The following is a 12,725-nucleotide window of genomic DNA, read 5'->3' as shown; positions in this document are numbered from 1 at the left end:
CATAGCTTTTCGTTTCATTACGGCCAGACTCCTAAAGTTTTCTAAGTGAAGGACTCCTCTGCTGCTCTTTTCGGGATAGGGGTGCGAAGGAATTATAGCACCACAAGGTCTTGTGTTGGCTGTCAACTTCATTTCCTGGGTTTAGAGAGAGGGCTGTTGAGTCTTGGTTAAACTCATGAGGGATCTTTACAAGTTCAACCACTTAAGGACTTGTGCATTGCAGAAACTCAAATTCTGTTGATGGTGGGCACATTCATTTATTTCTCCATTTATATGAATTCGGCTAAACTTTACAGTAGAACACTTAATTAGGAGTTGGTACTTAATAAACACATGCTAATAATATCCAGTGTATGGGTTTCAGTGTGTGTAATCAAGTTTATGTATTTTATCTATTCAGCAGAATACGTTAATATATTTTAATAGTGATTTTAATTCATTATGGTTTATAAAGTTCTTTGAAAACAATTTTAGTCCATCTCCTGTGCTTAGATGTCCAATGATGCATATATGGTGTTTATTTGAGTTTCTCCTTTGGAAAATACTGTAAATTTGAAAATAAGATCTTATTTTCAAGTGGTAAATAGTCCTAATTTTGCAAAGCATCTTTTATTTACATCTACTGAGGCTGGAGTTTGTCTATGGGTGAATTTAGAAGGACATTAAAGGCCTGGCTATAATTAAGGAAGCCAGAGCTCCAATATTTGCTTTTTTCAGCATGAAAAAATAAAATGCTCATTTCTATTCTGCTTTATATTTTGGCACCATTGAAACACTCAAAGCATATTATAATTGCAAATGGATTGTGGGGTGGTGATATATTCTAGGAGTGATGTAAACAGATTGCATTAAAAAGAACTCGCAGAATGCAGCACCACTGCAGTAAGCCTGTCTGTCTTTCAGGTTGACCCCCTGTTTACAGTGCCAGCACCACCACCGCCGATTTCCAGCAGTCTCACGCCTCAGATTCTGCCCTCCTACTTTTCCCCATCTTCATCCAATATTGCAGCACCGGTTGAACAGCTTTTGGTTCGGACTCGTTCCGTGGGTGTCAATACCTGTGAAGTTGGAGTAGTGACAGAGCCTGAGTGTCTTGGGCCCTGTGAACCTGGGACCAGTGTGAATTTGGAAGGGATCGTGTGGCATGAAACAGAAGAAGGTAAATACAATTTACTTTTTATATATTTCCTCGTGCCCTCTTTCCCCATGATATATTTATGTCCACCTGTGTGGGGAATTTGCTTTGTGGTACTCAGAGAGGAAAGAAAAGTGGTTTTCGTGCTCTTTGGATTTTTGTTGAAATACTGTTTGTCTTTTGTTCATGGCTGCTTTTACTTTCAGAATGAATCAGGTGTCCCTAAAGGTGGTTTTCCACTTTAAGTGCTAACACGAAGTACTGTGAGAAGCACGGTGAGGGGTTATCCTTTCCTCTCAGAGCTATCATGGAAATCAAAAAGTAATAGATCTCAAGTTCTCCTTGGTGTGTCATTGGAATCTGTCCATTGGATGGGGTGATTTTTGTGTTGTCGAAGCTTATAATTACCTTCTGAATTGAGCCAGGGCTCTTGCATTTAGTGAGGGTCATCACCATGATGTGGCTCTAGCTGTTCCGGTGCTCAGAGATAAGGAGGCCAAGTTCAAAGGCTTTAGCCCCAGGAGCCAGTCAGTTCTCTTCTGTGGCTGAGTGGAGACCCTTTAAGCCAGCAGGCCTTTTGGCAAGTGCAATCCATTAGTCGCAAGAGAAGCAAGGTACAAGAGAAATGGATTAAGATTGATCTGTGATTGCTGTTGGAGATATAGATCAGGCTATGGTTTACTGATAATGTATCCAGACCATGGCTGGCCACATGTATAGAACGTGATCATAAAGTACTATGTATTTCGGATGACCAGTGTCTTACATGGAGGCCAACAGATCATTGAAAACTAAATAGAAAGGCGAAAGCTGCAGTGCTCCTTTGAGGATGGTAGAATAGAAAAGATAAGGAAGAAGCATGCCCCAGAGTATACTGGGAGAACAAAAGAAAATGAAGAACACGGGGGAAAGTTTTTTTCCTCTAAGCGAGACTGGTCAAGGACAAAGGAGGTGACAGTTGTTAATATCATGGTCTTTTGGGAGAGGAGAAAGGACAAGGATTAGGGGAACAAGAAGGGTCTGAGACTTAAAGTCGTTGTTTAGGTTTCTTTGTAACAAGGCAGAAAAGTTGAGGGAGAAAATAAAATATGCACAGACGAGGCTGAGTGGATGGGAAAGGGGACTGACTATATTGGCAGGGATTGTTGGGAAAGAAGTCATTGAGAGAAAATGGTTAAGAATAGTGACAAACTGGAGAATGAAAGGAGAGAGTACAAATAAAGAATGAAAATCAGGTGACATGATTTTCTGTAAACGTAATTATCTGAAGGTGCAAACATCATTATCTGAAGGCAGAAAATAGTTTAAGCTGTGTTAAGGTAGAAAAAAATTCTTAGAAATGTTTATCTTTACATGTTGTATTAAATAAACTCTTACATGATGTATTTCATAATTAGATAAAACACTTGTAAATAGTATCAGTCAGGAAATGTAAACTTTCATTCTAAAAGACGGAACCCCAGAAAGGGAATGAAAGCAGTAGATGTCGGGGGCTCTCTGGTTTGCTCAAGTGGAAGTTGTGGTTAAAATGTACTTTTGTCTTCAGAAATGTTGGCCGTTTGGGGGATCTTCCCTCTGTACTTTTAACTGAGAAGCCATCTCAGGCACTACTCGGCAACCTCATTGGGAGGGCTGGATATGAGAGGAGCCAGAATTAAAATTTTCCCTGATCTCTTGCTCGTTCAGACGCCGTCCAGCGTGCGGGTTCTGGGTGGGGCCCAAGCCTCTCTCTCCTGGACTCGCTCTGGACTGCGCACAGTCTGCCTTCCTTAGGTTTTCCCTTGAGCAGAAGTGGCGTGGAAGGGCTTCGAACTCGTATCTGGGTGTGAAATGTATAGAAAAGGACTTAAGACATAATAAGGTCATAGTTAATTAGTTTAGGTGCCAATTTTCAGGAACAGAAAAAGATTTGGAAAGAGTAAGGGTTAATTTTGTAAACTTGCAAGTAAGATTTTCCTGTACTTGGATAATTTACTGATTAGGATGAAGCACTGTCTTCCATTTCTTAGCTGTGACTTAGTGCCGGTCAGTTTACTGCTTGTCATTATTTTATTTATTCCAGTGTGGGCGAGGGATGAAGTTCCTGCCGTGTGACCTCCCCAGGTGGTAGATGTTGTAAAATTAGCCACAAACTTTCTGCAACAGCTGTAAGGCTGGGGTTATTTTCTACTTTGCTTAGAAGTCTGCTGGTATTGACTCTTAACCTTAGCCTCTAATAAAAGATGAGATTATTTAGAAAAAATTCTGTGTTGAAAAATTTGATAAAGTTGATATGGAATTCTGATACTCTGCACATGGGCTTGAAGAGCTTAACAATATTATCATTGCTGCTGTCGTTGTTATAAGGTCGCTGTATATGTAAAGCCTCTCTATGTTCACCCTCTTCTCTGAAAATCAGCCTCCTGAGTCTCATGTACCTGCTTTTTATATGCTGCACCCCATCCCTCCACCCCATGGATGTCTTTCATACATCCACACAGCAGTCTGAGAGCCGCAGAAAGAAGCTTTTCACACTCAGTAATAGAGCCTTGGGCAGCTCCCACCTTATTTTAACTGCCTCCCATTTTCCAGGACTGGAATGTGTGGATGTTTACTGTGGTGACAAGAGGTGCTGGAGCTGTTAAGAGTCATTCTTGCTGAATAAACTAAACTTCTGACCTCCGTGGAAGAACTCGTCTCAGTAAAGGCCTGACTCCTCTAAGATGTGTTTAATGTGCAACCATTTTCAAGAACATTCCATTTGCATTTTTTCTCAGTAGAGTGAGTTTTTAAGGTTCTTATACCAATTTAAAAATTAAACCCACTTGACCATTAATTTTTCCCTTTGGGGAGGACAAAGAAAGAAACAGAACCCATTTGGAGAAACACAGTTAGAGAGCTGGAAGAGCGGGATTTGGGAGCAGGGGAGGAGAAAGTGAGCTGCAGTAGTTTTCTAGCATGAGCTTCCATGAACAAAGAGCAAGTCAAGCAGTTATAAAACTGTCAGTAGCCTTTGACTAATGTCCTGTAGATTGAGTTGAATAAAAATCTCTTTCCTGCTATTTTCATTTTGAGGGTATTGTATAACTGGTAGTGTTTTTCACAAACCTAATTTATGTGCATTCACGCATACGGAGGTTGTGTATATGTGTGTGTGTGTGTTTCCAGACCCTAGAAATTTTAAGAGCTCATATCTTCAGTCTTTGGGGAATATTGAGTGTTCTTACAATTTCTTTGGATGGTGGTGGGGAACAGCCAGACGGGAATAGGCAATCCCCACTGAACACCTCATTGTGCTTAGGCTTCCTCATTTGAGGAGGAGGCTTTTAGTCACAGACTTTCCCCTTCGTGGTGCTGCTGGTCCGCAAAGTCTGGTTGCCTGAGAGCCAAACTGTGCTCAGGAATAACGTGTTCCAGAGAAGTTTCCTCTGGAAATAATTAGTGGGTTTCAGATCATACTTAATAGGAGAGAAAAACTATTACTGCATTTGGATGTTTAGTCATTCCACTCTGATCTTTCTGCTTTAAGGTGCATGCATAGGAGCAATGATGTATTGTACAAAATTACTCGCAGATGTTGGAAAGAATTTCCTTAGCATTTCATTCCTGACATTTGGGACACACATGCCTATGTATAGTTATTTGTTTGAAAATTTGCTCTGGGGGGTGGGGATAAAACAAAACAGACAAAACATGGTGTATACAGCAGTGTGTGTAAATACATATGTATTGAACTTGGCTTTTTAGCTCTTGTGAATGTATTTTCCTTTTGATTTTTATTGAATCATGTTTCTCATTGGGCTTTTTTGTTTTTTGTCTCCCGAGAATATACTCGGTTTGGCGGTGTCCATGGTTCACTGTTAAGGCTGTCATTTACCACTGCTCTGGCGCTCTGTCATCCCCGTGCCCTCCAGTCTCCTATTGGTTAAGCAAAGCCACTGAAGAAAAGGAAGTAAGAGAAAGAAAACTAGTATTTGCCAATGACAACTTTTAAAACATCTCTCAGATGTAGGACAGTGGGTCTCAGCTCTGTGCCTTTGAATTACCTGGGGAGTTTTCAAGACATACTGATGCCCTTGGCACCACTTCCAGGCATTTACTGGGTCTGGGTGGGCAACGTGCCCTGGTTTGGAGACCTGACATTGGTGTAGTTTTTCAGAGCTCCCCTAGCGGCTTTTAGCATGCAAACAAAGCTGAGAACAACTGTCTCAGAGGAAAGAAGGGATGTCCTGGTCCTGTGCAAGCTGCTTGGTCTTCTCCCTTTAAGGAAGTTACGTGTGTTATTGCCTCATTTTCTTGTATATGCAATGGGCAGAGACACCTGTCCTGCTTACCTCGAAGGTACATAGAGCCTATCTAGATGTTGCAGCGTGGTAGGCGAGCATGGGTGTTTAATCACAGTGCTAATGAGAAAGAGGGTCCCGCTTTGATCCTGAATGTGAACTCCACTGAGGTTTGGGGGAGCTTAATGAACAGCTAAGTGGTTTCACTTCCTAATTTATCACTGTAGTCAGGTGGACCTTACTATTTGCTTCTCCAGTGAGCCAGTCACAGTAGCTTTGTTTCTGTGTGGTCTCCACTGAATTATTTTTGAAATAGCTCAAAAACCAGGAGTATTCAAGGAGTTAATGAGGTAGCAAATAAAGGATTGTATTTAGAGAATCACTGGGGTTTTTCAGAGGAGACAATGGAAGTACAAATGGCAACTTATGATATAATAGTTAAGTATGGTTTTCTTGAGAAGACTTCTTATTAACACCTGGTGTGAGAGGAGAAATGTTTGTTTCTGGGGTCCTTCACCTGATATTCTGTGTGTTTTCCAGGGAAAGAAAAGTGCTCTTGGGAATTAATGTGTTAAAAGTAATTAATTGGAGAGTAAGCAGCGATCTTTAAACCACCAGAGATGTTCTTAAATACTTTTGCTTCTCCTGCATCTCTAAAACCATAGAGGATCAGCATTTGAATGTGCAGGATTGGGGGCTTCAGGCTAATTCATTAACTGACAAATGGTTCTGTGTAATCAATGATAAATCTAACATATGGTATTGTTATTCCTATTCTGCAGTATTTACTTACCAGTCTTATTACTTAGAATAGAACTTTCCTTCTTAAATTTTGATTGGAGGAGAGATTATCTATCCAGGCTCACTTGGTATTTTTAGTAGCTGAGCATTGAGTTGTCACAAGGCTTACTAAGTGACTTAACAACTTATTGAAGTATTTCCCAGTAATTGTATAGATTCAGCTTTGACTCACAAAGGGGAGTAAGATGCTCACTTCTGCTTCTGCATTCATTACCTGCCACACCAGTGATGACTATATGGGGGCAGTAATGAAAATGAGCTACCTGTAAGGACTTTGCTAAACGGAGATCAGTGAGCCCCAGTGTGGCAGGTGAGCGTGTTGTTTAATCACTGTGCTAATGAGAAGAAAGGGTCCACCCTTGATCCTCAACACGAACTCCACAGAGGTTCTGAGGGACTGAAATAAACAGTAGCTAGTGCCACTCCATGTGTTGGCCGTGAACTTTGTCTTCAGCTTTCTGGACCATCTTGCAGTGGTGGTTGCCAATGAAAGAGTGGATGGTTTTTTGAGATTCCTCACCATTGGTTTTTCCTTGAGGTTTATCACCGTTGGTGGCAGGGCAGCCTAAAGGATGTACCGGCCAGACTGCACAGGTGCTGCCCGTTTTCACATGGCAAGGGCAACCCACACAGAAAATGAAATCTGAGACTTTGCTGACCATACACAGTCCTTGTTACCTCTGATGATTCTGTGTACAGTAGCCAAATTTCTTTTAATAAAAATAAAGTTGGTTTAGGATTTATGTTGTAAATAACTATAAAATTATATATCATGCAAGCATTTTCTTTTTTAAGATCACTGAGACTAATGTTACTAACTCACAGAAAAATCAGAAAGTACAACTGGAGGATGGGTATTCACATAGTGGACACTCAGAAAAGATTTCCTGGATGAAGGACAGAGCGAGGAAGGAGCAGGGGACGGCTCATGGGTGTCGGTGTCCAGGGTTTTGCTTTACTTTCAGACCTACCAGTTAACTTGATGATGAGGTCACATGGCCAACATTCGGATGTGATGAGTGACCCTGTGCTCTACTGGAAAACAAGAACACGGACAGTCACTTCACCGCTTGTCAGTTTGAAAAATAAGCTGCTATTGGGTAGGATTCAGCTTGTTTTTAGGTCAAACATTTGTTCTTTTGTGTCACTTGTGTGTATATTTTGGTGGTGGCATTAAGTGTTAAGTGATGAAGCAGTAAGTTTTAAGCCCACTGTGTTTTGTTACCCCGTTTGGTTGGTTGATATTGTAGCTAAACTGATGAGACATTTAGCCTTGACTGGTGTGGCAGAGTTGGTTGGGCGTCTTCCCTCAAAGTGAAAGGTAACCAGTGTGATTTGCAGTCAGGACACATGCCTGGGTTGCGTGTTCAGCCTCAATGGGGAGCATTAGAGAGGTAACTGATGGATGTTTCTTGCTGTCTTTTTCCTCCTCCCTTCCCTCTCTTTAAAAATAAATAAATAAAATCTTTGAAAAAAAAATGTAAGGCATTTAAAGCCAAACTTTTCTTCGGACTTAGGTGTACTAGAAGATTTAAGAAGTCCCCTTATAAGAGTTGTGTGTGTGGTATTGTCACATCTCCTTGTTCTTTTCCCTGTAAGGAAATTGGTAAGAAACTCTTCTTGAAAGACTTTTAATATACTTTGCACTGATAATATATTTTCTAATTACAAAATGCCAGTGGTCTTATGGTTGCAAATAATAGCTGTTGGCTCACCTGAACATATTGATTAAAGTATTTCATTGACTTCTTTTAGAGCAGTTTTATTGAGATATAATTCACATAATACACAACCCAGCCATTTAAAGTATACAATTCATTGGTTTCTTAATGTGTAAGAGATAAGCAGCCATCACAATTAATTTTAGAACATTTTTGTCACCCCAGAAGAAATCCTGTCCCCATTTAGCAGTCACTGTCACAAAATTCCACCCCACATTTCATTGATTTTTACATCTTCTTACTTGATTCTTCACGATTTGTAAACATGTGTAAACATGTATATTTCAAGAGAAAGGATGGATTAACTAGTCGAGCACTTTACTCTCTGGACAGCATTGTGCAGGGCTTGATCGCCAACTAATGATTTTCTTAATCCTCATAAAAAATCCATCATAAATTATTATCATCTATGTTTTAATAAGGAAGACCCAGAAAGGGATTCATCTGTGTGAGGCAGGTAGCACACCTGGGGAGTGAATTCGAACCAGTGTTCTGTATTTCTGTCTATCACTGCTCAAAAGTTTGTGTATATTTCACAAAATGTTCTTTGGAAAGAGGGAGTAAGATGTGGCATAATAACTGGAGTTTTTATTTTTAAGTACCGAATGATAGGAAATTCTTTACAGTTCTAGCATCTGATTTTGGCAGGAGTAATTGAATCAGCTTCAGCTGGGTTGATGTATACAAACCCTCCCTTTCAGCCCACTCTGCTGTAAGCTTCCTAAGTGCACAAATCCCATCTGTTTTATTCACTTTTGGATCCCTAGCGCCTGGCGCAGAGTTAAGGGTGCCATACATATTTGTTGAACGTTGAATAAATTCATGGAACAAAGTGATATGGTTTTATACCTGTTTAAGTTTGAGTAGTGTAGCTTTCTAGTCAGGAATATGTTACTTTTAAATTAAGTTTGGCCAAGACAATATGGAAAATATAGTTCTAGAAATCTACTTTGTCATTGATTTTTTTTAAAAGCCTTCATAAAATCTGATTTATTATATTTCAGCTTCCAGTCTTGCTATTATTAGCCCAAAAACCATACAAAAAAGGGAGAAACAAAATATTTAGTATGTTTTTTTCCTTGTCATTCATATCTTCAATATGGTTTTTATTTGCTGATTATAAAGAGGATGTATGGTCATTTTAGGACATTTTGTGGTGGAGGTAGGCGGGACCCAAGTAGAAGGAAAAAAATCATCTATAGTTTCACTGAATAGGCAGTCACTTTAATTTGTTAGTTTACTTATTTCTCTGCTTTGTCAGTATTCATCTTAAAAAATTAGTTGAGGTCATTTGTTAGATATACTTTTGAAAAATATTACTTTCTCATTTAATCTTAACATTAAAACATAAGCATCTCTGATGTTTATAACACTTTCTAAGAAGCATATTTCACTGATAAATATTCCATGGAATGGACACAATTTAATTTAAGTTCCTCTACCCTGACTGGCGTGACTCGGTTGCTCATCATCCTGCGAAACTGAAGGTTGCTGGTTCAATTCTTGGTCAGGGCACATGCCTGGGTTGTGAGTTTGGTCCCTGGTCGGATGTGTACGAGAGGCAACTGATTAATTTTTCTCTCTCACATCGATGTTTCTCTCCCTCTTTTTCTCCCCACCATACCCTCTTGAAAATAAATTCCTCTAATGATGGATACACAGAAGCACTACACAGTGTATCTGTGTGCATGAAGTTTGTGTAGTGTTTGTAAATTTGCTATCGTTATTCTAGGATCGGTTTTCAAGACACAGAATTGCTGAGTCAAAGGACACACACATTTAATGCACTGGAGCACATACCACTTAATTGCTCTCCCTATGGTCATGCCATTTTCTACTGCCCTGGATATAACGCCCTTCTCACCCTTCCTGACATGGGACTCACTGACATTTTGATGACCAAGGGGATGAGATTCTAGGTCGAATGCATAGCTTGAAATGTTCACAGCCACGGTAGATAGAGAGGGAATGAGATTTCCCCCTTAGTATAAATCAGAATGGTTCAGCCAGAGAAAGCCAGTATGCAAGTGATGTTCTCGAGAGAGCACGAGGCAGGGGCTCTGCCCTGGTGGGGGACTTTGCTCTGGATGATAGAAAGGTTTAGATTTCTCTCCTGCTTGTGTCTACAATGACATTTTACAGCTTCCCCCCCAAGTCAAAGAAGTTAAAAAAGACTTTTAGATATGAGGAATTCAAACACCCAGGGGAGGAAATTCGTCTGTCAAGCATCCATTCTGAACTGGGAAGAATCAAAGCCACTCACGTTTCTGTCTTTGCAAACATCTTTCTTTTGGGTTCTGCTCCTTCAGAATAGGGACAGACAAAGACAGGATCTTCCCAGAAAACCTTCACTCCCCATAAGTTGTTAAGAGATCTATATGTAATTTGTCACTTGACACACTCAAGCAGTTTGCAGCCTCTTCCCTGGTGCCCCCCAGCCCTGCATCCACCCCACCCCCAACATTTATTTCCTCTCCTGACCTCTTCCCTGGGCTGCTTCTGTGTAGCTGCAGCAGGAGGAACTATCCAGGTAGTTTTTAAAAGTAATATCTACCAAAGCATTCCCATATGTACCCTTCCCAGCCCTTATGTTCTCAAATAAGATTGGCTAATATTTCCCTGGCAAAAAGAAAATAAGCTATAAAGTGGGAGAAGGCATATCGTAGGTTGCAAAAAGCCATTCTCAGCAAAGAAAGTTGGGGGAATTAGGCTCAGGGGCACAATTGCAGAATATCCAGCCAAGTCTGATATAACACTGTCAGGAGACCCAGAAGAGGTTGGATAAAAAGTGATGTGTGAAGTAGGCAAGGCCCTTATTGCTCATTTGATCATTAATTGCTTATAACTGAATAGTAAATTGAGCAATTATATAGACACCACACCCATATATATTCATTTCATAGTTAAGCCTTCTGGCCCATATATGTATTTCAGATACTGTCTCAGTATTTCAGTCCTTGGGCATTAGAACTGTGTCTCTTTCCTTTATACAACCCATGACACAATTTGGTGTGTGTGAACAATTAAACAGTTCGCCTGGGAAACTTGACATTGCTCTGCCAATACCATCTAATTAGCATCTTCTCATTTATGTGGGAGATTCCTATAACTAGCTCTATCACTCTATGGAGTATACATAAAATGACTGTGTGTACTTTGTGGATATCTGATTTCTACCTAAGATGATCAACCTTTCCTGTTTTTAAGTCTGTGTGTGTGTGTGTGTGTGTGTGTGTATGAATATAATCAATTCTTTTAAAAATATGATAAAGGGCAAATAAACATTGGCTTGTCAATTTGGAATTCTGACTGAAATGTGGGAACTTAATTCAGCTTATTAGAGGGAAATGTTTTTTTAAATTTAATATTCACCAAATATTTTTACAAAAATACCCCAAATATTCTTAACTACGTATTTCATAACAAGAAAAAAAAGGCAGCCAACCGCTCAGCTCCCAGGCGTCTGAGGCAGTGCCCCAGGCTCCTCTGGCTCAGTGGGCAGCTTGTCTCCCACCGGCTCCTCGGGGACTCCCATGTACATCTGCACAGTTTGTACGTTGTCGTGTAGGCGTCTTCTCGATATCCACGTTGACAGACAACTTTTGAAGTAAGTCAAGTTGAAAGAGCTGACTGAGGACATTTAATGTGTCTTATTTCGCTTGAGCAGCAGCACAGGCCAACTTGTTTAAAGAGAACCAACAAAGACTGTTTTTCCATCGCCTCCCTCAGCTTCGTGAGAAGACCTGGGAGCTTTTCAGAATATGAGAGGCCAGCCAGTTCCAGACTGCACTCACAGTGAGCTGCTTCTTTCCAGCACCTTGAGCACACACACATAAAATTATTTCTTGTCTAAACAAACATAGAGGGGTGGATACTGGAAACACAGAGAAACCAGGACTGGGCTTGGGGCTTGGCGTGGCATTCTGAACCTGGAACTAAGTTGGCCGTGGAAAGCAGGCGTGTGAGAGGCTCTTTGAGTTTAGTAAGCTTTTGAATAGTCACTTCAGGGCAGACAAGTTAGGAAGCCATAGACTGGAACTGGCAGTCTTCAGCATTGGCACCATATTGAACTTGTCTCTGCCATAACACCTCTCTCTGCTTGGTAAGGTGACTGAAAGGCATTATCACTTTCACAGGGAGTTCTAAAAAAATGTGAAGTTCTAACTTGACAGTGGGACAAATGACCCAGTGGGATTATGGGAACAGCAGGTCACTTTTCAGAGAACCAGAATGTAGTGAGCTACTTAAAATCATATTGACTGCACATTAATCTTCAGAGATTCAGAAGGAGATCATTAACCACAAAGTCCTCAGTTACCAGAGACTCTCTGAAGTGTACACCCTCTAGGACATCTCACTTTATATCTGGCTTTTGAATTAAGTATCTCCTTAAAATAAACATCATCATTCATCCCAGTCCTCCTGAGCTTACAATTTCTTGCAGTAGCACATTTCCAAGGATGGAATTTCAACACAGCATGACATATGTTGAGTGTGACTGTTAAGTATTTGAGACTATGGTTTACATCACTCACCTTATTTTCTCTAAGCAGGGAAAGCGAAGTACGGGGAATTTATGACTCAGGTGGAATTCAAGGCAGAATCTAAAGGAAAATCAAATGCCACAAAATTCTTGTAGCTTTAGTGAAGTTTGGAAGGGATCTAGTTGGGATCGTGTTGTCTTGTCCACATTTGTTCACCTCAGGGTTTCAGAAGAGGGTGGGCTGGACCGTACTGGCTCCCCTCTGAGGAGCCACTCAGGCCTGGCAGCTAATCCAAATCCCCTAGGGTCTGTCTGGGTTCCGG

General features: G+C 40.6%; 1 protein-coding gene across 4 annotated transcripts in view; it reads left to right on the top strand.

Annotated features, from left to right (window-relative positions):
* ZNF608 (zinc finger protein 608) overlaps nucleotides 1–12,725 on the top strand; it is a 105,999-nt gene that overhangs the window by 47,395 nt on the left and 45,879 nt on the right. For all 4 annotated transcript variants that reach the window (XM_028526325.2, XM_036020702.1, XM_028526322.2 and 1 more), the window contains one exon: nucleotides 904–1,159. In XM_028526325.2, coding sequence (XP_028382126.1) covers nucleotides 904–1,159 — 256 coding nt within the window. The remainder of the gene's footprint in view (nucleotides 1–903; nucleotides 1,160–12,725) is intronic.

This window comes from Phyllostomus discolor, chromosome 3 (genome assembly GCF_004126475.2).
Source record: "Phyllostomus discolor isolate MPI-MPIP mPhyDis1 chromosome 3, mPhyDis1.pri.v3, whole genome shotgun sequence".
Taxonomy (NCBI): domain Eukaryota; kingdom Metazoa; phylum Chordata; class Mammalia; order Chiroptera; family Phyllostomidae; genus Phyllostomus; species Phyllostomus discolor.
The sequence above is the reverse complement of the archived record's forward strand: the minus strand, read 5'-3'. Positions and strand labels throughout refer to the sequence as shown.